At 36.4% G+C, this 27,758-nt stretch overlaps 2 protein-coding genes across 2 annotated transcripts; both read right to left on the bottom strand.

The window, feature by feature from the left end:
* Nucleotides 1-27,758, bottom strand: SPACA1 (sperm acrosome associated 1). The gene is made up of 7 exons (XM_066253024.1): nucleotides 27,512-27,758; nucleotides 21,340-21,396; nucleotides 8,479-8,580; nucleotides 7,322-7,428; nucleotides 6,578-6,713; nucleotides 1,414-1,534; nucleotides 1-157 (listed from the first exon to the last, which is right to left on the bottom strand). Exons 1-7 carry the CDS (start codon nucleotides 27,756-27,758, stop codon nucleotides 1-3), a joined length of 927 nt encoding a protein of 308 aa, XP_066109121.1.
* LOC136319893 (L-lactate dehydrogenase B chain-like) lies at nucleotides 16,553-17,600 on the bottom strand. Its single transcript, XM_066253023.1, has one exon. The coding sequence runs from the start codon at nucleotides 17,475-17,477 to the stop codon at nucleotides 16,572-16,574; it is 906 nt and encodes a 301-aa protein (XP_066109120.1). The 5' UTR covers nucleotides 17,478-17,600; the 3' UTR covers nucleotides 16,553-16,571.

The following is a 27,758-nucleotide window of genomic DNA, read 5'->3' as shown; positions in this document are numbered from 1 at the left end:
TCATTCATTCCATTCACTTAAAGCTTCATCTTCCTGTCCAGTTACTTCTGCTGGTGATGAGTCAGGAGGAGTGGTCTCTTTCGGTTTCTCGGAAGTCACCTCAGTAGGTATCTCAGGGGCTGAGGCTTTTGTCCCCCAAAGAGACTTTACTGCTGCCCTGAGAGAGAAAACAAAAACAAATTTTTCTTATGTGAACTAAAAACTAAAAATAAATAGATTTATGTTTAATTTTCTCTACACAGAACTGCCTCCTTAGTCACAATTTATTTTTAGTTAGTGATACAGCAGCTGCATTGTGACAGTAGATGAGCACTCATATGTAATAGGGTATAATACTCATGTAGGTATTAAAAATATTCTCATATAAATGAATTGGTAGGTTACAATCACCAATTTTTGAGGTTGTTGTGATAACTACAATTGAACAACACAAATATTCATTCAATAAATGTTTTTAGCTACTACGAGGTAAAATTGTAAACACTGCATTTAAAAGCTTACTTATAGTTGGGAAGCAAATCATGAGATTAAAAAGCCTGTACTAGGACAGTCGCAGGACGAATGGAGGGAGTTGGACAGAATGGCCAACTTTTTTTTTTTTTTTTTTTTTTTGCATTTTTCCGAAGCTGGAAACAGGGAGGCAGTTAGACTCCCGCATGTGCCCAACCGGGATCCACCTGGCATGCCCACCAGGGGGGCGATGCTCTGCCCCTCTGGGGCGTCGCTGTGTTGCAACCAGAGCCATTCTAGTGCCTGAGGCAGAGGCCACAGAGCCATCCTCAGCGGCCGGGCCATCTTTGCTCCAATGGAGCCTCGGCTGCAGGAGGGGAAGAGAGAGACAGAGAGGAAGGAGAGGGGGAGGGGTGGAGAAGCAGATGGGCACTTCTCCTGTGTGCCCTGGCTGGGAATCGAACCCAGGACTCCTGCACTCCAGGCCAATGCTCTACCACTGAGTCAATTTTTTTTTAAAAGAGACAGAGCTCTCTCTGTCTCTGTCAGAGAGAGAGAGAGAGATAGGGACAGACAGGAACGGAGAGAGATGAGAAGCATCAATCATCAGTTTTTCGTTGCGACACCTTAGTTGTTCATTGATTGCTTTCTCATATGTGCCTTGACCGCGGGCCTTCAGCAGACTGAGGACCCCTTGCTCGAGCCAACGACCTTGGGTCCAAGCTGGTGAGCTTTGCTCAAACCAGTTGAGCCCACACTCAAGCTGGCAACCTTGGGGTCTCAAACCTGGGTCCTTCCGCATCCCAGTCCGACACTCTATCCACTGCGCCACTGCCTAGTCAGGCCCGGGAGTTGGGACAGTCTGAAGACACATGAGAGAGGCATCTTGGACAGGGCTCCAGATTCATGGGACAAGAGAGGGGTGGAGAGAAGGGTGAGATGCAGTTTCAGTCCTTCACCTACCAGTTTATAATTATGAAGATCAGTACAAAGATCACAAATATACACATAACAACTCCTATGGTGAGCACAAAAACTAGGATTGCATCAGTGTCTGGTCGTCTTAATCCTCTCATGTGCATCTCTAGAGAAAAAAACAACATGTACCTGATGATTATCACTATCAGGAAAAAATGGATAGATAAATAGAAACATATCTGAAAAACAACTCTAGAAATATAAAGAAGAAATGAGACAGAAAGTTATTAATTTGCTCAGCATGTTTTAAATGCCCTTTTCAAACATGCAGAAAATTGAAAGACTTTTGACAATGAACATTCTATATTCCCACCACCTAGATCAGGCAAGGCCAACGTAATGAGTTTATGCGGCCCGCAATTAAATTTTTAATATTCTCCGCTACTTTAAAATCTCAGCTACTCAGAAGTGGAAGTGTCTCTGATTATTGGAAATCAAGATATTTAAGAAGATAGTGATACACGAAAAAGAATTCCACGTGTGACTAATCTAGGGTTAACTTCCAATAATTGGTCGAATGGATTCACAATGCTTCTTTATTTTTTAAAAAAATTTCATTATAAAGATTTACAATTTTTCTACTCATCTATACTCGATATGAACTGTTTGACGTTTAGTGGCGATGTGAAATGCACATTCTTTTAGGCAGAGTTTGCCAGTGTACACCCAAGGTCAAACAATTCGTTATTTTTGTGGTCAAGTGTGCTGAATCAAGTGGCATTGTAGCATAGACAATAGCTGCAGTTGATAACTGAAAATGTGTCCAGGCTGTTTGTAAAACAAAATAATTGCTTTATTTGCAATATAACCCCTTCAAGCTAATTCTATTAATTAAATATTGTTTCGATTGGTTGCGATACAGTTTGGATATTTATATGGTATGCAATTATATTTGTATTAAAATATATTTTTATTAAAATAATATTGTATATTAAAATTTTTTCACTCACATTTATTCATAAACAAATTACATAATAAAATTGTGTTTACTTAAATGAATCATTTTTGTATTTAACATTTTTTAATTCTAATATTTCGTCCGGCCTGTGAAAAAACTTTTCTTTCTGACCTGGCCCAGGGGCAAAAACTGTTGGCCACGCCTGACCTAGATACTACCAACATTTCACTATCCATCTGTCCATCCTTCTATATTATCTTATATTTTTTATGCATTTCAACGTAATTTGCTGATGTCTGCACACTTCCCAGCAAAACTCTTCAACTGACATATCATTAACTAGAGTTCAGTATATTTTTTCTTTTGAGGTAAAATTTTAAACAGAAAATTGCACAAGGATCTTAAATTTGTTTAGTTTTGACAAATGCAAACACACATATTATTTAAACCCTTCACAAGACACAGAATATTACTATACCCCAGAGAGTTCCATTGAGCCCCTCCCAGTTAATCCCTGCCCCATCTTCCAGAGGCAAGACCTTCCTGGTTTTCTTTTCCACCATGCATTAGTTCTGCCTGTTTCAGAATTTCACAGGAATAGAAACATACGCTATGTATAATTATGTTTACGGCTTTTTAAAATCAGTATGTTTTAGAGATTCACTCATATTTGTGCATGTATCAATAGTTTTCTCTTTTTTATTAGTGAGTAGTTCCCTTCAATTTGTTTATTAATTCTCCTATTGAAGGACATCTAGGCTGTTCCAGTTTGGGGCTATTATAAACAAACTGCTCTGAGCATTTTTAGAGAAGTTACTCTGTGAACACACATGTTCATTTCTCTTGGATAAATACCTAAGAGTGAAACTGCTGGGTCAGAGGGTAAAGGTACATTCCAAAAACTATAAAATCTTTTCTTAAATTCATTGTATTGATTGTACATCTTTTATTAATTATTTCTCCAGATTTTGGCTTGCCTATTCATTTTTTAAATGATTTCTTTTAATGAACTGAAGTTCTTAATTTTGGTGACGCCTAATTTATCAGTGTTTCCTGAGTCATGTCCAAGAAATCCTTGCCTACTCCTGAATCATGCAGATGTTCTCTATGTTTCCTTTTTAAAGCTTTTTGGATTTAGCTTTCACATTTAGGACTATGATGCATCTCTGATTTTTGTACATGTTGTAAGATAGGGGGTTGAAGCTCATTGTTTTCATACAAATATCCACGTACCACTTTAAAATCAGGCATTTTTCCCATTTCTTTACACTCATCCTGCAGTAAGATTATTAAAGAGATAAAACCAATCTACCATATGTGTTGTAACATTGCTACATTGTAAATTGATAAAGAGCCATTTACATCAAGTATTACTTACTTTGTGAATTATGCAGCTTTTTTGTGGGTCTTTCTGGTCCTTAAATCATAGAATCATAAAAGATTTGTGTGGGGAAGGACCAGATGCAACTGTTGAATCATACTGATAAATAAACCAATGTCCAGGGAAGTTTAATGATTTCTGCAAGTTATGTTTTATGTATTTTAGTATTTTAATTTTGGTGAGTACCACTACCAGCAGTAGTGTCCATATGGCCATCTCAGTTGCTTAATTGTCTGATTCTTCTTTATATTCTTTAAACAACATGGAGTATAATTTTCCATTTTCTTTAATAATTCTAGATTGATACACACAATTTAGTGATCTCACTAAAGAATGTCAAGTATGATAGAGAAATTACATCATATTTATATTCCAACATTGTTGAATTTAAAAAAAATTTAGTTCTGTAATTTTAGGTTTATAAAGCTTAATTAAAAAATTAAGTTCAAATAAAAGATGCCTCTTAGGATTAAAACCTGAGAAGAAATGAAAAATTGCTTTCTATTTATCTTGTATCCCACAATACTAGCCAAGAGAGGGTAGAGAATGAAATGAAGATTTCTAGTTCATTTCAATAGTAGTTTTCTTGCAAAAGTCACTTAGATTATTTTTATATCTAATATTTTAAAAAGGTTGCATTTCCTATTCAAATTCTCTAATGAAAAACAGGCTGATTTTTTTAGTAAAAATAAGCTTTTTAGTAAAACTAAGCTTATGTTTGTATTAGTTTCCTAGACCACCATTACAAAATACCACAAACTGGTTGACTTAAAAACAAAGAAAATTGTCTCAGAATGCTGGAGGCTAAAATTCTGAATACCAGGTATTGATAAGGCCATGCCTATCCAAAGATTCTAAGGGAAGGTCAACCCCTCCTTTCCTCTTACAGCTTTGGGCAGACCCTACCTTCCTGGGCTGGCGCAGCATAACTCTAATCTCTGGCTCCGTTTGCTGGGGCTGTCTTCTCCCATGTGTCTTTGTGTCTTCATGGGGCATTTTTCTCCCTTTCCCTGTCCCTCCTTCTCTCTCAGTCTAAATTTTCCTCTTCTGATAAAGACATCAGTCATAGTGAATTAAAGTCCCAATCTTATATGTATGATCTTATTTTAATTGAACTAATTACATCTGCAAGAACCCTATTTCCAAATACAGTCACATTCTAAGGTTCTGGGAGTTAGAATTTGAAAGTAGCTTTTTAGGGGAACACAATTCAATTTAAAACAATGACTAATTATGAAGGACTATTTTAAAAGTGAAAAAAATATGATCTATAAGAGAATGGATGGGTAATTTTCATGAAGTAAATAATATTTACCCTAAAAAATATTTCAATTATATATTTGTTTCAAGCTAGTACCATATTGTGGACATTTATAGCCAACACATTTGTTTGATGACTAAACAATCAAAAGTGTCTTTCACAGTGGCGTACCCAATTATCATTTTAAAAGGAATTAATAGATCAAAAGTGTCCTGAAAACTTTATCACTTAACTAGTACATACACTGAGATGGCAGAGCTACCTCACAGGCCCTAAACTGTTAAGACAGAGAAGTCAACTTTGTCTCATTTAAGGGCTGACACTTTAGGCTCTGTGTTCCAGTCCTTAATTTATGCACTAGCTTGTCGCTTTCTAATCATGGCAAGAGCTAACTAACACTGAGATGTCCTAATAAGAACCAGTCTATGAGGACAAAAACCAAAAATGGCCCCTGAATACTATAATATCCTGAACTAGAATCATTTTAAAATATTTTTTAGCTTGATGATACTTGGTCTTTTTTTTTTGCCTTTTATAGCACTTTATTACAATTATCCTTTTAGTAACATCTGATATCCCAACATAGGAGTAAGATTATTAACTTTCACTATAAAGATTTTTTTAAAGACACTATATACAATGCATCAAAGACAGTTGCAAACAGTTTATTATTAAAAACCATTCCCAAAACAGTTTAGCGTGTTCTCATTTCAATAAAGGGTGTTATGTTACTTGGTATCTCTAGACTATAGCATAAAATCTTTACTTGGGATTGAGAAATACCAAGAAATTTATAAACTCCCTTTAAAATTACAGGTAACTTTTGACATGATTGTATAGGTGGACATTTTTCTGGGAAAAATCTCCTGAGCCTTAACTGGATTCTCAAAAACCCTATGACCAAATCCCCACATCCAATAACAAAGATGACAACAACAATAAAAATGATTAAGAGCAACCTAACTAAGGGAAATAAATATTTGGATATAGAAGACATTGTAGTTTAAATTAAAAGAACATGCACATGGATCCATTTCACAAGGGAAGCTGTTTCTAATGGTGAAATTATATTCTGGACAAGATTTGCCTTTTATGACATATTGATGACTATTATTGTTTCATCAAAAATATTTTCTTCAAAGAAATATTTTATTCAAACAATAATTTTTTTGAATAAGACATGTCTTGGCATAAGGCTTCTTAATTTTACTTTACTGAATCAAATTGTTTAAGCATTTATGAGAATTCCATGTAGCCATTTTCACTTTTGCAATAGAAGTTAGAAGACTGTTCTTTGGAGATATTTCAGGAATACACCAGTTTCTCAAAGTGAGGCACATCTGACTCTACTTTGTGAAAAAGAAATGAAGCAAAAAAGATCACCCAGGAGAAAAGTCTAAATGATATAAACCAGTTGTTCTCAAACTATGCTTTCTGCCAGCAGCGCCTGGGAACTTGAAAGAATTGTAATTCTTGTGTCAGCCCCACCAAAGATCTACTGAGTGGGACACTCTGCGGTGGGGTTAGCCATATGTGTTTCTAGAAGCCCTGTAAGTGATTTTGACTCTAAAGTCTGAGATAAGAAAACGAAATATTACTGAGTACTCACCATTTGATGAATAGATTGTGAATTTAATAGATGCTACTATTTCATTATTATCGTAAGTATCACACTGAAAAGACTGGGGGTGAATTTGCCTCGGTATATCCAGGATTGCTGAATCATTTTCAAGTACAATGGGTTGCTATTTTAAAAGAAAAAAGTATCAATATTCTTCATGTAAACTTAAGATCAGGAGACAATTTTATTTCCGATAACAAAAAAAGAGGCATTTCCTGACAGACTAGGGTAGTAATTAATTACACACATGAATTTTGGAGTCAGACAATCCAGACAAGTTCCAACCCTACCACTTCTTGCCTATGTGACCTAGAATAAGTTACTCTCTGCATTTCAGTTACTTATCTGTAAAATGGATATGACAGAAATTCCTCATGGGTTAATAGAAACACTAACAACTGGTGTAGGTCTGGTACTTAATAAGACCTCAAATAATGTTAACTACTGTTATCATTAATACATTTCCTAGGTAATACAAATAAAAACCTTCCAAAATAAAACACTTTATATAAAATGAATATTTTTAGTTCTGATAATAGCTGATCTGAAAACATACATAAGTTTGTAAATAATGAAATATTTTAAATCCCAATTATAATAAAGGTGTATGATTTTAACTTCATTTTTTCAAACTTTTTTTTTAAAGAAAATTTTCCTGACTGTCATCAAGCACTGGGAAACAAATTTTATCACTCACTAGAAAGCACCAAATTGCATGCATTCATTACTCACTTGCTCTGGCCTTAGCAGTTTCCAAACATATACAAAACGATTTTCAGGAGATGTATGAATACATGCCAGTCTAACATTTTCAGGGCTTTGAAATAGTGGTATACCCCCTGAAAGAAAAAAAAATTAAATACATATATCATTGAACATTATAAATTGCTTTATAAACAATACTACTTTTAAAAGCCACCTCCAATTTTACAATCAATTCTGTGCTGGAAGTTATCAAACTTATTACTGAGAGTTTGAGTGTAGAAAGCAGAGAGGAGTGGACGCAATGATAAAGTTACCAAAAGATGCAGGTAGAGACACCATAACTATCTGTTCCTTCTGAAGAATAAATTATGGAAAAGAGGTATAGTGGGAGCAATCAGCTTAGTGATCTAATACAATGGTCCCCAACCCCCGGGCCGTGAACCGGTACCGGTCCGTGGGCCATTTGGTACCGGTCCATAGAGAAAGAATAAATAACTTACATTATTTCCGTTTTATTTATATTTGTCTGAACAATGTTTTATTTTTAAAAAATGACCAGATTCCCTCTGTTACATCCGTCTAAGACTCACTCTTGATGTTTGTCTCGTAAGTTCAACAATTATATTTAAAAATACCACAGTTTTTACACTGGTCGCATAATTTTATTTTGTGCATTTATCTGTCCCACCCTAAAGGCCGGTCCATGAAAATATCTTCTGACATTAAACCAGTTTGTGGCCCAAAAAAGGTTGGGGACCACTGATCTAATATACTTTGAGATTTACTCATGGCTTCCAATTTACTGTTTAGGGACCCCAATTAAAGATAAAGAAATCTCAGAGGAGTGTAATTTGATATAGAACATCACTTAATATTTAGTGATAAAATGTCATGACCAAAATGTCAAAAGCATTTTACTATAGGACTTTGATCAGAGATGTGGAGTACAGTAAGATTACAGTGTTTCAAAGAGAACATGTTAAATTTTAGACACCTTTGAAAAATATAAAGCAAAGGTAGAAGGTTATTCAAAACTGTAACAGTCTAGAGAAGTAGGATTTTAAGTTTTATTATGATTTCCTTTCAGTATATCAATTCCACTTATGGCAACCTGAGCTTAAGAATATTTCCCCAGAGTAAACTCTTCCCTCCTCAGTCTCCCGCCAAACCACAGTCCAACTCACAGCCACAGTCTACTGGTCCACGGCATTCTTCCACTCGCACAATACACTTAGATTCACCTCCAGGGCATCCATTTGTTAATATAACTTCTCTAATACCAATACCTTTGATAAAAGAAATCAGCAAATTTAAGAAAGACAAATTCTACAGAATTTTTTCTTTACCACTTCTTTTCTGAGACTCTTCTAATTTCGGAAATTAAATTCTCAAATTCAGGGTGACAACATTTAGAATTTTTTAAGGCCCCTCATTTTTAATTACTTCATAAAACTGTTTCTCAAAGTGAGTTACATGAAACACTTGTCCTTATTGTTACCATTAGAAAAAAAATTCATGATTATACACATTTATTTTAAAAATGACAGATTAAATGAAATTAAAGGTACCTCTTTACTACAGATTTTTTTTGTGTGTGTCTTTTTTCCAAAGTTAGAAGCAGGGAGGCAGTCAGGCAGACTCCTACATGCGCCCAACTGGGATCCACATGGCAAACCCACCAGGGGGTGATGCTCTGCCCATCTGGGGCACCACTGCATCCCAGCTGGAGCCATTCTAGTGCTTGAGGCAGAGGGCATGGAGCCATCCTCAGAGCCCAGGCCAACTTTGCTCCAATGGAGCCCTGACTTTGGGAGGGGAAGAGACAGAGAAGAAGGAGAGGGGAAAGGGTGGAGAAGCATATGGGCACTTCTCCTGTATGCCCTGAGCAGGAATCAAGCCCGGGACTTCCACACGCCGGGCCAAGGCTCTACCACTGAGCCAACCGGCCTGGGTGTCTTTAGTACAGAATTTTAGAGTAACTTTTCATATGCTAATGAATTAACATACTATTTGATGTAAACTTTCATTTGACCTGACACATAAAATTTTTACATTTTAACATTTTGAAATCAGAATACATCTTAGAATTCGTAGTATGTCATAAACTGGCAGCATTTTCCTTTTTGAAAGTGCACAAATTGTGCTTCTTACAGATAATTAAGTCTTAAATTTAATGAAATACAATAGTACACAAGATCTCCCAAATTTATTTGACTGTGAAACTTTTAGGAGGGGTAAGGGGGACTTGGAGCTTCTGAAGAAATTCCAAAACCACATCTAACATAAATAAAGCTTTTTAATATTTAGATTGGTAATAAATGTAGCAGGACAAACTACTAATGATCAAATTTTCATTCCCAACAAGATACTCTCTTCAGAATTGCCACATTTTTTAAAAATTTTATTTAGAAATTAACAGGGACATTGATCAATAAGAGTACATAGGTTTCAGGTAAACATTTCTATAGCATTTGAACTTTTGATTATGTTGTATACCCATCACCCAAAGTCAAATCATTTTCCATCACCATATATTTGTCCCTCTTTACACCCCCCCCACTCCCCCAACATTCCCTTACTCCTGATAACCATTTTGCTTTTATCTAGTTCATGAGTCTCAGTTTTATATCCCACCTATGTGTGAAATCATACAGTTCTTAGCTTTTTCTAATTTACTTATTTCTTCTTTTTTATTTTTTATTTAGTGAGAGGAGGGAAGGCAGAGAGACTCTCGTGTGTGCCCTGACTGGGATCTACCTAGCAAGCCCACTAGTGGGCAATGTTCTGCCCATCTGAGGTTCTTGTTCCATTGCAACCAGAGCCATTTTTTAGCACCTGAGGCGGAGGCCATGGAGCCATCCTCAGCACCTGGGACCAACTCTCTCTAATCAAGCCATGGCTGCAGAAGGGGAGGAGAAGAGAGAGAGAGAAAGGGAAGTAAGATGGGGAGGGGTGGAAAAGCAGATGGGCACTTCTTCTGTGTGCCCTGACCAGGAAAATCAAACCCTGGACATCCACATGCTAGGCTGATGCTCTACCACTGAACCAACTGGCCAGGACTGATTTACTTATTTCACCCAGTATGTTCTCAAGGTCCATGCATGTTGTTGTAAATGATACTGTGTCATCAGTTCTTACGGCTGAATAGTATTCCATTGTATTATGTACCACATCTTCTTTATCCAATCCTCTATCGAGGGATACTTTGGCTGTTTCCATGTCCTGGCCACTGTGAATAATGCTGCAATGAACACGGGGTGTGCATGTGTCTTTACATATTAATGTTTTAGTTTTGGGGGTAGATACCCAGCAGAAGGATTCCTGGGTCATATGGTAATTCTATTCTTAAGTTTTTGAGGAACCACCATACTTCTTTCCATAATGGTTGCACTAATTTGCATTCCTAGCAGTGAAGGAGGTTTCCTTTTTGTCCACAGCCTCTCCAACACTTGCTATTACCTGTCTTGTTGATAACAGCCAATCTAACAGGTGTGAGGTGGTATCTTATTGTAGTTTTGATTTGCATTTCTCTAATAGATAGTGAAAATGAGTATCTTTTCATGTATCTGTTAGCCATTTGTATGTCCTCTTGGGAGAAGTATCTGTTCAGGTCCTCTCCTCATTATTTAATTGGATTGTTTGCTTGTTTGGTGCTAAGCTTTGTGAGTTCTTTATATATTTTGGATGTTAATCCCTCATTGAATCTATTGTTTGCAAATATCATCTCCCATTTAATTGGCTGCCTGTTTTGTTGTCAGTTTCTTTTGCTGTGCAGAAGCTTTTTAATTTGATATAGTTCCATTCATTTATTTTGCCTTTACTTCCCTTGCCTTTGGAATCAAATTCATAAATTGTTCTCTATAGCCAAGGTCCATGATTTTAGTACTTATGTTTTCTTCTACATAAGTTATTGTTTTATATCTTATGTTTAGGTCTTTGATCCATTTTGAATTCATTTTTGTGCAGAGGGACAAACTGTAGTCAAGTTTCATTCTTTTGCATGTGGCTTTCCAATTTTCCCAGCACCATTATTTGGAGGTTTCCTTTTCTCCATTGTGTGTTTTTGGCTCCTTTGTCAAAGTGTTTTGTCCATATATATATGGTTTTATATCTGGGCTCTCAATTCTATGACTTTGGTGGGTATGTCTATTTTCCTGCAAATACCATGCTGGTTTGATTATCTTGGCTATATAATATAATTTGAAGTCAGGTAGTGTAATACCTCTAGTTTCATTCTTTTTCCTCAAGATTACTTTGACTATTTGAGTTGTTTTATGGTTCCATACAAACCTAGAAAATTTTTTTTAAATGACATTGGGATATTGATTAGGATTGCATTAAATTTGTATATTACTTTGGGTAATATGGCCATTTTAACTATGCTGATTTTTCCAATCCATAAACATGGAATATTTTTCCATTTTATTGTGTCTTTTTCCATTTTCATAACAAGAAATTATTAAATGATCTCAAATTTCCAGAGTTTGATTTTCATCAATGATAAAATGCTACATCAGCAACATGCTGAATATGTCCTCTGATTAATAACTGTGGAAGAAAAAGGGGCCACATACCAAAACTGACAAGCTCAGGGGAACCTGCATGGTGGGCCTTACAATCTCAAATAACTACACGGCATGGTCTGAACATAAAAATTTCTAACTAAAAGCAAGTCACAGTGGGTATATCCTAGGCCTGTAGCATCCTTGACAAAGGTCAACCTTTACCTTATATGAGCCTGTCTATTATCTTTTTGCCTCTAAGATAACATACCTTTCAAATGCTAATTTTTTCTAGACTCCTCAGGCCACAACTGCAGGCATGAGAGCATTGTTATCTTGTTCTCCACATACCTTCTCCATAGTTAATTACTAACTATCCCGTACTCACCAATGTAAAAGAAGTACAGTGGTACCTTGAGATACAAGTTTAATTCATTCTGTATCAGAGCTCATTAAGTCAGCCAACTCATATATCAAACAAATTTCTCCGATTTAAAATAACTGAAATAGATTTAACCAGTCCCAGCCCTGTGAAACATCCCCAAACCATCCTAAATTATGAAAAAAGACGTTTTTAATTAAGAAACATGTATACTTTACCGATGCATAACAAAATATATGAAATAAAAGAAAAAAGTGTTATTTAGTACTCTATTCTTACCTTGGAGACAGATGAGTGCAGCTAACAGAGGTGAATGGCGGAGGAGGAGGGAGGGAGGAAAGGATACAGGCACTGTAGACGTGTAAACTAAAACTACACTTTCTTAACACTAAATGTAAACTAAAACTGCATTTTCTTTACTTTAAACAAAACTAAAACTGCACTTTCTTTACTTAAAATGAAGCCACTAAAACTTAATTGTAAAAAAATGTATTTTCTTAACTGTAACTTAACCTAAGCTTAACATTACGTATTTTTCATTTAATCATCACCTGTTTTTGCCTTTTTGGCTGCACTTTTGGTACTTTCACTTGCAGAACTTTTGAATAAAAATCTATCCAAAGAGGTTTGCTTTTGCCTGCCTTTTAAAATGTTACAGAAATGTGACAAAGTGCTGTCATTAAAAAGTGCTGACGCATGACCAGTTGAAACCTTTTCTGGGTGTTTCTTTTCAATGAAACTTGAAAGCTTCTCCCACATTGCCAGCATGTCTTTAATTTCACTTGTAGAAATCACTTCCTCTGACTTTACCTCCACCTCACTACTAATCTCTTGCAGAAGCTACAGATGTTGCATCATTCAACTCCTCAGTTGAGAGTTCCTCCTCATGTTCCTCAACTAGCTCATTTATGTCACCCTCGTCTACTTCCAGACCCATCGACTTTCTGAGGGACACAATCTCCTCCAATGCTTCTACCTCAGTCTTGGTCTCTGGTTCAAATCTTTAGAAGTCCATCTGCAACAACATCAGGCCATAACTTTTTCCATGCCGAGTTCAAGGTTCTTCTTGTAACCTCTTGCCACGCCAAGTCAATAATGCGTAAACATATCACAATGTTGTAGTGATCTTTCCAAAACTCTCAAAGGATTAGATTTGTATTCTCAGTCACCTGAAAGCAGCGGCAAAACAAGTGCTTTGTGTAAAGCTTTTTAAAGTTGGAAATGATCTGCTGATCCATAGGTTGCAAGATTGAAGTCGTGTTGGGTGGGAGGTAGAGGAGTTTCACAAATTTGAACTCATCAAGAATGTCATCTTCCTCCAATGGCAAGAGAAGTGAAGGCAAAAATTAATGAATGGGACTACATCAGACTAAGAAGTTTTTGCTCAGCAAGGGAAACTGATAACAAAATAAACAGAAAGCCAACTAAATGGGAAATGATATTTTCAAACAACAGCTCAGATAAGGGCCTAATATCCAAAATATACAAAGAACTCATAAAACTCAACAACAAACAAACCAACAATCCAATAAAAAAATGGGAAGAGGATATGAATAGACACTTCTCCCAGGAAGAAATACAAATGGCCAACAGATATATGAAAAGATGCTCATCTTCTTTAGCTATTAGAGAAATGCAAATCAAAAACGGCAATGAGATACCACCTCACACCTGTTCGATTAGCTGTTATTAGCAAGTCAGGTAATAGCAAATGTTGGAGAGGCTGTGGAGAAAAAGGAACCCTCATCCACTGTTGGTGGAAATGTAAAGTAGTACAACCATTATGGAAGAAAGTATGGTGGTTCCTCAAAAAACTGAAAATAGAACTACCTTATGACCCAGCAATCCCTCTACTGGGTATATATCCCCAAAACTCAGAAACATTGATACGTAAAGACACATGCAGCCCCATGTTTATTGCAGCATTGTTCACAGTGGCCAGGACATGGAAACAACCAAAAAGCCCATCAATAGATGACTGGATAAAGAAGATGTGGCACATATACACTATGGAATACTACTCAGCCATAAGAAATGATGACATCGGAACATTTACAGCAAAATGGTGGGATCTTGATAACATGATACGAAGCGAAATAAGTAAATCAGAAAAAAACAGGAACTGTATTATTCCATACGTAGGTGGGACATAATAGTGAAACTAAGAGACATTGATAAGAGTGTGGTGGTTACGGGGGGGGAGGGGGGAATGGGAGAGGGATAGGGGGTGGGAGGGGCACAAAGAAAACAAGATAGAAGGTGACAGAGGACAATCTGACTTTGGGTGGTGGGTATGCAACATAATTGAATGACAAGATAACCTGGACTTGTTATCTTTGAATATATATATCCTGATTTATTGATGTCACCCCATTAAAAAAATAAAATTATAAAAAAAAAAAAAAAGTAAAAAAAATAAATAAATAAATAAAAGCTTCACATCTATATGCAAGTTTCAGAGTTTCACTCCTGGGTCAAGGCACACACCGAAATAGATAGATGTTTCTGATTATCTGTTCGTCTTTTCCCCCATTTTCCAGCCTCAGATATAAATAAATAAATAAAAGCATAAATGACCAAAAAAAAAAAAAAAAAAGAATGTCATCTTCAAGACCAAGTGGGTCGGCTGAAGCATTTTCAAGGATTAGTAATGCTTTTATCAGGAGTTTATTTTCTTGAAGATATTTCTTCACTGCAGGACCAAAGATAAGATTTACCCATTTAATAAAAAACTTCCACATAACCCATGCCCTAGCATTGGCATGCCACATAACCTGGAGTTTTTATTTAAAGATGCTCATCTTCTTTAATTATTAGAGAAATGCAAATCAAAACTGCAATGAGATATCACCTCACACCTGTTAGACTAGCTATTATTAACAAGACAGGTAATAGCAAATGTTGGAGAGGTTGTGGAGAAAAAGGAACCCTCATCCACTGTTGGTGGGAATGTAAAGTAGTACAACCATTATGGAAGAAAGTATGGTGGTTCCTCAAAAAACTGAAAATAGAACTACCTTATGACCCAGCAATCCCTCTACTGGGTATATACCCCAAAAACTCAGAAACATTGACTTGTAAAGACACATGCAGCCCCATGTTCATTGCAGCATTGTTCACAGTGGCCAGGACATGGAAACAACCAAAAAGCCCATCAATAGATGACTGGATAAAGAAGATGTGGCACATATACACTATGGAATACTACTCAGCCATAAGAAATGATGACATCGGATCATTTATAGCAAAATGGTGGGATCTTGACAACATTATACGGAGTGAAATAAGTAAATCAGAAAAAACCAGGAACTGCATTTTTCCATACGTAGATGGGACATAAAACTGAGACCAAGAGACATTGACAAGAGTGTGGTGGTTACGGGGGGAGGAGGGAGAGGGAGAGGGAAGGGGAAGGGGGAGGGGGAGGGGCACAAAGAGAACTAGATAGAGGGTGACAGGACAATCTGACTTTGGGTGATGGGTATGCAACATAATTGAACTTTAAGATAACCTGGACATATTACCTTTGAATATATGTATCTTGATTTACTGATGTCACCCCATTAAAAATAAATAAATTAATTAAAAAAAAAAAAAAAAAAGAATCTTGTGAGTTTTAAAGGCTCAAGAATTTTTGGAATGATACACTACCAGTGGCTTTACTTTACAGTCACCACTAGCATTTGCACACAATGCAAGGATCAGACGGTCCTTCATGGGTCTATGGCCTGGCAGCTTCTTCTTCTCTGCAGTGATGAAAGTCCTCTGGGGCATTTTTTTCCAAAACAATCCTGTTTCATCACAGTTGAACACTTGTTGGGGGATGTAGCCTTCCTTTGTGATAAGTGCAGCAAAACGTGCAATGTACTCCTCAGCTGCCTAACGTCAGCACTCACAGCTTCACCATGCCTCAACACCGAGTAGATGCCAGATCTCTTCTTGAAATTTTCAAACCAGCTGTGATTTGCCTTAAACGTATCTTCTGCTACCTCTTTTGAGGTTGATGGCTCTTTCTTCTTCAAGTCACCATAAATAATACATGCCTTTTCGCATATTACAGTCTCCATCACTGTATCTCCTGCCAGCTCTCTTTCACCCAAACCAGCAGAAGATTCTCCATTTCTTCATGAATATTTTTCCTTAATTGGGACAGAATTGTAGTTCCTTTCACTGAATATGCACTTTTTTTTTTACACTACTATAGTTAATTTTATTTGTTCAAGGACTTATATTGCAAGCATTAGACCAAGCATGGGCCTTGATTCTGTGAGCCCAGATTCACATATTTAGGAAGGAAGGAAACTGTGATCCACGTACATGGATGGAAACTAAAGTCTTATGGTTAATCATATCATAGTTTTAAAATTTCTACAGCCTAGATGCCTGCCTGAGATCACAGGTCTCTGAGGTCCTTCTGGATGTTCCACAGGGTATCAGTGCTTTTCTTGAGTTGAGCAACCTCTTCATCCTTCAGTTTCTGGTTGATAACACTGGTTAATCTTCGAGCATTCAGGATGCATGGAAGGCTCAGGAAGACTTCATTCTCAATGCCATACATCCCCTTCACCATTGTTGACACTGGGTAAACCCTGGATAAGTTTTTCAGCATGGACTCAATGAGATCAGCTACACTTAATCCAATAACCCAGTTGGTGTATCCTTTCAGCTTGATGATTTCATAGGCCCATTCAACCATCATCTTATGCACTTCCTTCCAATTTTCACTATCATTGTCTGTTCCCATTTCTGGATTTAATTCCTGGAGAGAAATACCTGCCACATTCACTCCACTACACACAGCCACACTTGAGTCTCCATGTTCTCCCAAAATCCATCCATGGCAGCTGCTGGGATGAATGCCAAGTTTTTCAGCCATAAGATAGCGAAATCTAGCCGAGTCCAGATTCCATCCACTTCCAATCACACGGTGCTTGGGTAATCCACTTAGTTTCCAAGTAACGTATGTGAGAATATCCACTGGGTTAGAAACCACAATGATGATGCAATTAGGGCTGTACTTAATAATCTGGGGAATAATGAATTTGAAGACATTAACATTCCTCTGCACCAGGTTGAGACGACTCTCTCCCTCTTGCTGACGAACTCCAGCAGTCACCACCACAATCTTAGAATTGGCAGTTACAGAGTAATCTTTATCTGCCACAATTTTAGGTGTCTGAAGAAATAAGCTCCCATGCTGCAGATCCATCATTTCTCCTTTGAGTTTATCTTCCAAAACATCCACTAGAGCAAGCTCATCAGCCAAAGACTTTCCCAGAATGCTGATGGCACATGCCATACCAACTTGTCCAACACCCACGACAGTGATCTTATTATTTGGGACTACTGCCTCTTCTTTTGCAACTGGTGCAATCAGTTTTTCCTTAAGAGTCGCCACTGTGCACAGGACAGAGAAGATTTTCCCAACGTAGTTAAGAGGGACGACAGTGTCAGCTGTGTGTGCCTGCTCCTGCACAAGATCTGTAAAGAGGGAGGAGCTGGATATGCACTTTTGATGGCATCCTTTTGTTTAAGGATGGTGCAAATTATAGATGTATTGCGGTCATACAGTCTTGCCAGTTCAATCACTCGTACATCACACTCATATTTTTCTGTTATTTCTTGCTTTACTTCTATCGACATCATTCTCTTATTCTCACCACTGTCCTTTACACTCACTTTCTTTGGCTTCATGATAGCACACAAAAAAAGTTAGTAAAAAAATGCAAAAATGATGCAAGAACAAGTACAGCGCATGAGATTTGATTTGATTTTGCGGGTAACACGTGAGAAATAATGAGATGCTGGTGTTGTGCTGCCAATAATGGACTCATGTGCCAATGCGTCAACTACTGGCAGCTTCCCAAATCATGACTCATATCTCAAAATTTTGCTCAGATGGATCTCAAACAAAAATACAACTGAATCACAGCCCATATCTTAAAAACAATTCGTATGTTGGTCTGCTCATATCTCAAGGTACCACTGTATGTGTTTCTCTATTTTGCTTTTTTATCCTGTTCCAGAGATTTCTCTGGGTTGCCAGTTGGCTCGAATAAACTCATAAAAATTCTCTATAGGTTAGGATGTTTCTTAAGTCAATGTAGCCTATGAAGAGACTGTATGGTCACAGCCTAAGGAACTATCCATCTTAATTTCCTTCTTTGCTAGATTCCCGCTTTCTACCCTATAAGATGTAATCGTAAAACCCATTCTCAAGGGCAAGGAGAAGTTGAAATCTAATGACTTATAATAGCTCTTCAAGTTCAGCATGCATGCAAATCACCTGGAGATCTTACTAACATGAAATTCTGATTCAGTAGGTTCTGAGATTTGGCATTTCTAACAAGCTCCTAGCAAATGTGGCTAGTCTCTGAACCAAACTTTGAGTAGCAAGGGAGAGGATTCCATATGAGATAAGAAGATGGAAGGTTGGAAGAGGAAAGGCCTCTTTTGATTAAAAATGATGCCATTCAATGGCTAAAGTATAGTTTCACTTGAATTTCTGAAAGGTAACTCTCTGGAAGGCCACCTTTCTTCTGAAATGCATACAAATCATTCAAGCATGTGGTTTATGTATTTATTTATTTAGCCAAATAGAGTTCATTATGATGATGTATATAAGTATGACATTTTCTGTAAATTCAAGTAACACTTTAAAAATCTGCCTGTAGGCCCTGGCCGGTTGGCTCAGCGGTAGAGCGTCGGCCTGGCGTGCGGGGTACCCGGGTTCGATTCCTGGCCAGGGCACACAGGAGAAGCGCCCATTTGCTTCTCCACACCCACCCCCTCCTTCCTCTCTGTCTCTCTCTTCCCCTCCCGCAGCCAAGGCTCCATTGGAGCAAAGATGGCCCGGGCGCTGGGGATGGCTCCTTGGCCTCTGCCCCAGGTGCTAGAGTGGCTCTGGTTGTGTGGGGCGATGCCGCGGAGGGGCAGAGCATCACCCCCTGGTGGGTAGAGCATCGCCCCTGGTGGGCGTGCTGGGTGGATCCCGGTGGGGCGCATGCGGGAGTCTGTCTGACTGTCTCTCCCCGTTTCCAGCTTCAGAAAAATACAAAAAAAAAAAAAATCTGCCTGTATACTTCAGAAAAAGAAAACTTTTTGACTGCTAAAATATTGCTTTGGAAGTTCAACAGAATTTCCTCTAAAGCATTTTTTCCCTCTAAATAGTTGTAAACTGAAAAGATATTTAAATATTTAAAAAATATTTTTTTGTGTGAAATAGTCTTTTCTGGTTTATTTTTCTCCTAACAACTTATCACCATTTGATATATATTGATATTTTACTTTTATTTATCTCTTTGCCCCAACTAAAATATAGTGGTCCTTCATCTATTGTGGGGGTTAGGTTCCAGAAACCCCTGCAATAGGTGAAAATCTGTGAAGTAGCAAACATATTTATCTTATTATTTACATATATTTTAAGGCTTTATAAACCCTCCTACACTCTTATAAACCTTTCCCACACTGTTATTAATTTTTCCCACACATTTTTGCTTATTTTACGGCAAAAATAATTAAAATAATATATTATTTTATAAATACCACAAAATCCTGCAATATAGCAAAACCCACAATACAAAATTAGATATATACAACTTAAAAATCCGTGCTACAGTGAGACCGTGAAAATGAACTGCGATATGAGGAGAGACGACTATATATACTCCTTGAAGACAAAGTTTCTTCTGATTTGTTCACTACTGTATTCTCAGCACCTGTAACACTGTCTGGCATATTGTACAGACAAAACAAAATTCTAAAAACCACAAAACAAAAAATTATTTGTTGAATAAACAAATATATAACTTCTGAAACACAGCTTTAACTAAAAGAGGAAGACAATATATTAATTACTAGAATGATGAAAAACGAATTCTCTTATGAAAATGTCTCAAGCAAGAGACATGATTAATTACAGGCTTATAACATGAGTTCTTCTCATTTTGTGACTTTCACTTATTAAGTTAAGGTAAAAAACAGGCTGAAAACTACCTCAAGAGACAGAAAGTAGAACAGTGGTTGCCAGGGGCTGGAAGGAGGGGGAATTGGGGAGTTAGTGTTTAATATGTGTGGAGGTTTCAGTTTGGGATGATGAAAAAATTCCTGAGATGGATAGTGGTAATTATTGCACAATAATGTAAATGTGCTTAATATCACCAAATTGTGTATTTAAAAATGGTTAAAATAGCAAATTTTATGCTAGGTATATTTTACCACACAGAGTCACACACAAAATCTACCTCAAATAAATACAATTCAGGGGTAATTTTTGACCAAAAAAAATTTGTTCTGATCTAGATCTGCATGGATTTTCTGTCTCCTATGCTCTCGTTTTGGTCTTTCCCTCCCATCATTGTCTTTTTTTCCAAGGCAGATTCTATTTAAAATAAACAATTTCATTGTGAATTATCTATTACCTTCTCAGCATGCTATTCCATAGTGGTTCTGAAAAGATGGTCTTCTAACCAGCAGCATCAGGTTCACTGGTGAACTTGTTTAGGAATATAAATTCTTAGGCACCTCTGAATGTCTAGTGAGTTAGAAACTCTGAAGTAGGCCCAGCAATCTGTGTTTTAACAAGTCCTTCAGGAACTTAGGGTGAATAGTTAAGTTTGGGAAACACCAGTCTGTTATACAGCATGTGTTGTCTTAACCTCACCCACATGTAAGAGATTTTATGTCCAATTATTTTCTATGGAATGATCAAAATAAATCATAGTCCTTGAATATTATCTTCTTCACAAAGGTTTTCCTCCAAGATATGACATATACTGCAGAAATGTATAATTTAGAATAGACTATTACAAATAAGCAAATTTCTTGATAGATTTCACAAGCACAGTATGTGGGAAGATATCTATTAGATGTACTGCAAGATTTTTCATCTCTAAACATCTATGAGGCAGAGGAAGTTTTCCTTAGGTGAAGGCAGTGTATGTGTCAAAAAATATAGAGAGATGGTTTAATATAAGGCTTAGAGGTTATAAACTAATATATCCAACCTTTTAAAGCAATCAGTTGTGTTTTATGTGTATATTCTCATTAGAAATACAAACCAAGGAAAGATGAATGAGAGTACACAATTAGAAATATTTTTTTTATTTCTACCTTTCTTCCCCCCAACTTACAATATTGTTTATGGGCTCAATGCTACTTACCACATGTAACAGTGCACATTCCAAATTCAACTTCTTTGACTTCTTTCATATTTGAACCTACACAAAGTGCAAAACACGGTATTTAATAACATGAAAACTTTTCTCAAGTAAAAACCTCTTATTTGGGGATGAAGAATACAAGTGCTTTCATAGAAAAAGCAGACATTTTATCAGTAAAGCAATACTATTCTTAGTATATCTATTATTATTTAAGTCAAAAGAAGCTAAAGCATTTAAAGTAATAAATTAAGAAATAACTTGCAAAGAAAGCTTATACTTAAACCTTGTACCTGTATATAACTTTACAATAATTCTTTTATTAGTTTAATACATGAAGAGTTTAAAGTTTAAAGAAGGTCAGATAAAAACACAAGGAAAGCCAGACAATTATAAGGCTTATGTTTCTTCAAATTTCTATTTTCCAAAAACTTGAATGCATCATTTTCATCCAAAACAGAAGTCTTTATACCAAGTATTCATTAAAATCGTGTTCTAGATTGGTTCTACTTGTTCTCAAGTTAAGAAGATATTTTATGTCTAAGAATTTACTTTAACACTTTATTAACAGGATAATCTTGAAATATATATTTGAGTAAATATATGAGTTTTAAATCACTTAATAAGGTGCTTCTCTTTTTCTCATTATTCTGAAGTTCGGCACGAATTTCACAAACTGTAGTATATAACCAATTCTTCATAGCACAGATTAGGACTAAAATCTCAAAAGAAAAAAAAATTAAATGAATTTTAAGGTAATTTTTAAAAGGAAGTATGTCCTGAGTAAAAACTATTACATGGGAAAATGCACTGAAATTGGAGTTCAAAATGTTTTTCTACCACCAATTAGCTGTTTTAAGTTTGAGTAAATTACTTAAACTCTGTCAGGCCTAGTTAACCCTTCTGTAAAATTCAAAAAGTAGAACCTATCTCATTGATTATTGTAGGAATTAAATGTGAGAACATGTGTGAGAGAATTCTGGTACTTGTTTATTGCTATAGAAATGCTTAAAATATAACCTCACTCACACTCCTTACGTACTTATTGATTGCATAGAATTCTAAGATTTTTTAAAATTTTTATTACTGCAAGGCAATATTTTCATAAACACTTTAATTATATACTTATATGCACCAAATACAGTGCCTTGAATACATAGGAAGCACTCAATGTATATATGTTAATCAATATTGATTTTGTTAAATAAATATTTGAACTATCATGATCAATTTTGAATTGACATTTTTGTTTGAAATGCTTAAATACTTTCTGCTGGCATTTTATGAAATATAAGTTAAGAGCCAAATCTGAACATAGAAAACACACTAAGACAATGAATACTAGACTGCTTTTAAATATAACCTCTTAGCGAAAACCATTCAAAAGTCCAGTTACTTAATCAGCTCTGCTATTCATTATCTATATGCTACTTTGAGAAAGTTGCTTAAGTTCTCCTAACTTAAAAAAAAAATTAGGCCCTACCCAGTGGCTCAGTGGATAGAGTGTTGGCCCGGAATATGGGTTCAATTCCAGTCAGGGTACATAGGAGAAGAGACCATCTACTTCTCTTCCCCTCCCTCTTCTCTCCCTCTTCATTCTCCTGCAGCCAGTGGCTTGATTGGTTCAAGCGTGGCCCAGGCACTGAGAGTAGCTCCTCCATTAGAGTGCATTAGCCTCAGGCATTAAAAATAGCTTGGTACACAAGCATTGACCCCAGATGAGGTTGCCAGGTGGATCCTGGCTGGGGCACATGCAGGAGTCTGCCTCACTATCGCCCTTCCTCTCACCTAAAAAGAAAATAAAAAATAAATTTTTAAAAAAATGAGATTTAATCAGATTGTCTCCAAAATTCCTTTTAGCTTTGAATAGTAAGTGCTCATTAAGGCATTTACTTTCTTTTTTGATGGGGTTCCTACAATGGTGAGTCAGGAAAATTTTATGTATCTGGACTTCAAAGTAGTATTTGTCAAAATTTCTCATTATATACCTATGAGTAAAAAGGAAAAATATGATCTGCATGTCAGTAAAGTTTTATGTATAACTTCTTAAACAGTAAGATCCACTGATGTTAATCAATTGGTTGGTGTCAATGGGGTAGAAATCATGTGTCACAGGACTCTGATTGTTCAACATTTTTATTAATGACTTGTGTAAGACTGATTTCATGATGACTGACTTGGGATTGTGCAAAACTAGAAAAGATAATTATGTTAGAAAATAAATCTGGATCCAGGTAGAATATTGGGAAAATCTAACAAAATAAAACCTTAGAGCAGTGGTTCTCAACCTTTCTAATGCCGTGACCCCGCAATATAGTTCCTCATGTTGCGGTGACCCCAAAGCAAAAAATAATTTTGGTGGCTACTTCTATGATTTAGAATGTAAATACCTGATATGCATTATGTATTCTCATTGCTTTAGGCAACCCCTGCGTTTTGGTCGTTCGACCCCTGCTGGAGTCGCGACCCACAGGTTGAGAACCGCTGCCTTAGAGAAATAAAGTCCTGTATGTAGAGCTGAAAAGTCAGCTATTCACAAAATACTTTACAGGATGTCTTAATTTTTTGGAAGAGCAGGTGAAAATGAGAGCTCAATAGTAAGTTTAATAGGAATCTGAGAGTGTTATGAGGCTTCTTTAAAAACTTACTGGGTCTCAGATGGTGCTTATAAAAGTTGGGCATCCCCAATGATGCAGGTAATGATCCTGCTCTTTTTTGTTTTGGCTAGATCTTGGAATGTTCTCTTCAGTTTTGGACAGGACACTTTAAGTGTTGGTACACACCATCAGAGTCCTATTTTAATTTTTGAGTTTCTTTTTTGAAAATTGATTTGTAAGGTTTATATTTCATGATTTTTATTTTCTTAGAGGCCTTCCAAGGAAAGGGAGAAAATACTGCATAGGTATATTTATATAGGATAAAACTAATTTTATAGAATAAAACTCATTCTATCTTACAATTATTATGTAGGTCTATTATTGGTCCCTTTTATAAACCTAAGGGTAAGTAGGTTAAGAGTAAATTTATAAATCTTAGATTTATAAAGGGTATATGAATATATAAAAAGTATACAAGGATTAAGAATATATATATATATCTAATGTAGTATCTTAGTGATTATTCCTACATTTCAAAACATTTTGGTATTTCATCATCCATAATGATGAATTTCAGTATTACATACCAATTATTCCCAACATGTTTTTTTTAAATGACTATAATAATAAAATGAAAGAATACTTTTTTTGTTGTTGTTTTGGTTTTTTTGGTTTTTTTTTTGAAAGAATGCTTAAATTGCCTAGAAAGATAATATAATTGTGAAATAAATCATAACTATTATATCACCCTTTGTTTTCTTATTGCTTTGCCCAAAGTATCACATCATCTTTCAGGAAGATATAAAAGAAATTTAGAGTCACCATCCTCAGAGTCTGTTTTCAGTTTTCACTGAACACAGTTGAGATTTTAGAAATTTTATTTTATTTCTTTTTGCCTATAAAGGCAAAGAAGAAAATTTACAGAGAAAAACACTTTACAATTATAAATGAAATCAGAAGATGAATATAGAGAAACAGACAGCAGCACTTTAGATGCTAATGATGATGGTAAAACTGAATACATAAGCAAAATTAGAGATGCTATCTTAGATGAACACACCAGATGAATTATCTCTAACTGGAGAATCAATGAATGAACATTATATTTCTAAGAATGAAAAGGATATATGGCATTCTCATCCAGTTAGTCCTTTCAACAGGTAGGGCTTGATCCTGAAATATTTTGTGAAAATGAGCCAGACCATACAGCAGGGATCAGGAAGCTTTTTGGCTGAGAGAGCCATGAACACCACATATTTTAAATTGTAATTCCTTGACAGCCATACAACGACCCGTGTACATTATGCATTATCCAATAAAAATTTGGTGTTGTCCGAGAGGACAGCTGTGATTGGCTCCAGCCACCTGCAACCATGAACATGAGCAGTAGAAAATGAATGGGTTGTAATACATGAGAATGTTTTATATTTTTAACGTCATTATTTTTTTTTATTAAAGATTTGTCTACGAGCCAGATGCAGCTATCAAAAGAGCCACATCTGGCTTGCGAGCCATAGGTTCCCGACCCCTGCCATACAGCTTTGCTAAAACAAGACGAGCAGTATTCTTCCCTTTTTAAAAACTTTTATACACCAACATTTACTTTATAAGGTTTGTAAACAGACAAACCAATGGCAGGTGTGCATACAAAGGTGACTGAAATAAAATAGAAAATGTAGAAATGAATACATTCATTGGACCAATAATTCTGTTCATAAATCTAAGATGAAAATGTTTTGCAAATACAGAGAAAGAATATGGCAGTCTTTTCAAAATATGTGCCTTCATAGTTTTCAAAAGTATTGTGTTTTGAAAATGCAAGTGCAAAAAGAACAAGAGTATGATAACTAGAATCTATTACAGATGTATTTAAAATATGGAATCAGTACTTACAAGATGGATATATTTCAGATTCATCTCATAACAACCAATGAGCATTTATTTGTACTCAAAGTACTTTGTCCATATAGTTTCAAAAACATGAAAAAGATAGAACAAAATTTTGGGGGTTTCTATATTTCCATTTTTATTAAAATTTCAAATAAGTTGTTTCACAGCCATTTTATTCTTGCTTTTTAAATTATTTGTAAAATGCTATAAAAGTAGAAAAAAAATAGAAGTCCAGTGAATCGTAAATGGTGTTGAATATTTTTATATGGTGCACTGAAGGTTAAGAGGGATCTTGCCAAATTTAATGGTTTTAAAAATATTCATATTTCAGACACCTCAGATTATTTAAAGTTCCGGAGTCTCACTTTCTCCAAGAAAAAGCAGCTATTCATGAAACTGTATATATAAAATTCCAGAAGATACATGGATTCCCTGAAGTTCACAAGGAAGAAGTGGAGACAAGGAGAGAATAAATAACTTTCCTGCATTTGAATTTGAATATAAGGCATCCATCACTTAAATTTAAACTCCGTTTAGCATTTTACACCTAGAACTATCCCTTGACCAGTTTAATACTAAAATGGTTAATTCAATTACTTCTAAAACTACAGTAAAACAATAGCTATTATGCTTTAGAAAATGTATTTCTCTTCTTTAGTCCTTTTTCTTTTTCACATTTCCAAAGTCAAGGCCACCTACAAGCTCTCTGTAATGTAATGTTATCAAAGCAATAACAAACCTTAATCCCACCATTAACCTCAGATAGTTTCTTTCTGTCACTGAGGGTCACTATCTGTCATCAGGAAATAAAAGAAAGGCTGATAAATATAGCACCTACTCTATATGTATAAGAGACATGAGACTGCCAAGGATATTAAAAGAATCTCAGCTAGATCATTTGTGAGGGAAGGGAATTATTCTCCTTTAGATGGCTGCAAACCTGCACCTGACCTTTTACCTACCAGCATTATAGTTACTAATCAATATAACATATACAACAGCTTGTCAAGTTTTATTGTTTAATGAGTCAGAATACGGCAAATTTATGTACCAACCACAAGCTCGGTTAACTTGTTATCACCTAACCAAGCCATTAGTTGGACCCTTAATAGGTGTTTTCTAAGGCCACTGTTCCTTCGTGGTTCCAAGCTGAGCGTGCAAATTAGCCACCACCACACAGCAGAGGGGCCCAAGGTTAAGGATGCAAGAAGATGACAGGAGGCTTCTGGGCAGTTTTGTCAGCACATTGGTCTATCTAGATGTGTCACAGAATTCTGAATTTCACTGTGTTCCAACACAAAGTGCAAACATGGAAGAGAACTCAAGCAATTCGGAACTTCAGGAAAAAAAATCTACAAAGGAAAAACTATAAAGGAAGTCAAAATAATACCAATTTGCGGAAGGCTACTCCCGGACTCCGTTACCACTTTTAAAAAGGCATCTTTTCAGCAGTACGTTAGTTCTGTAGCAACTTCTGTATGTGGGCTTGTTCAGCTTGCTGTGGCCTTGGGAAAATAACATTCCTCAAGGCCATTATGTGCACACACACAAAAAAAGTAAAAATTCGAGGCTGTGTGCCAAAGAGCTCTATAAATGTTAACAGGAGTGATTCTCACATCCTCCGACAAAGAGCTGGGCTTTGCCCTCAACAGGTGCCATGTCCCCACCAAAGAGCCTCCCACTCTCACCATTGTCCTGGGCCTCGGGTCGGGGTACGTTCTCAGCCTCGTGGCCGTCGTTCTCGGTGTCCTGCTCGGGCTCGAAATATGTATTGTCCTCACTCTCGCTCTCGCTCTCGCTCTCATCTGGGCCAGGCGTGCCCTGTTCCTGGAGAGCTGTGACGTTCGTCCCGCAAGCGGCCTGGAGGCCCACCAGGAAGAGCCAGCCGACGGTCAGCAGCAGTCCGGGGGACCAGCCTGCGGCCTCGGGCCTCAT

This window comes from Saccopteryx bilineata, chromosome 1 (assembly GCF_036850765.1).
Source record: "Saccopteryx bilineata isolate mSacBil1 chromosome 1, mSacBil1_pri_phased_curated, whole genome shotgun sequence".
NCBI lineage: Eukaryota > Metazoa > Chordata > Mammalia > Chiroptera > Emballonuridae > Saccopteryx > Saccopteryx bilineata.
This window is presented reverse-complemented; position numbering and strand designations above follow the sequence as displayed.

What these genes read in the sequence shown, in the direction of transcription:
- SPACA1 (XM_066253024.1), bottom strand. Translation starts at nt 27,758, where the DNA reads ATGAGGCCCGAGGCCGCAGGCTGGTCCCCCGGACTGCTGCTGACCGTC. An exon ending in TGGACCAGTAGACTGTGGCT is followed by an intron (nt 7,429 to 8,478) that starts GTGAGTTGGACT and finishes TTTTTCTTTCAG; the next exon opens with GGGGTATACCACTATTTCAA. An exon ending in ATCTTCATAATTATAAACTG is followed by an intron (nt 158 to 1,413) that starts GTAGGTGAAGGA and finishes TTTCTCTCTCAG; the next exon opens with GGCAGCAGTAAAGTCTCTTT.
- LOC136319893 (XM_066253023.1), bottom strand. Translation starts at nt 17,477, where the DNA reads ATGGCATGTGCCATCAGCATTCTGGGAAAGTCTTTGGCTGATGAGCTT.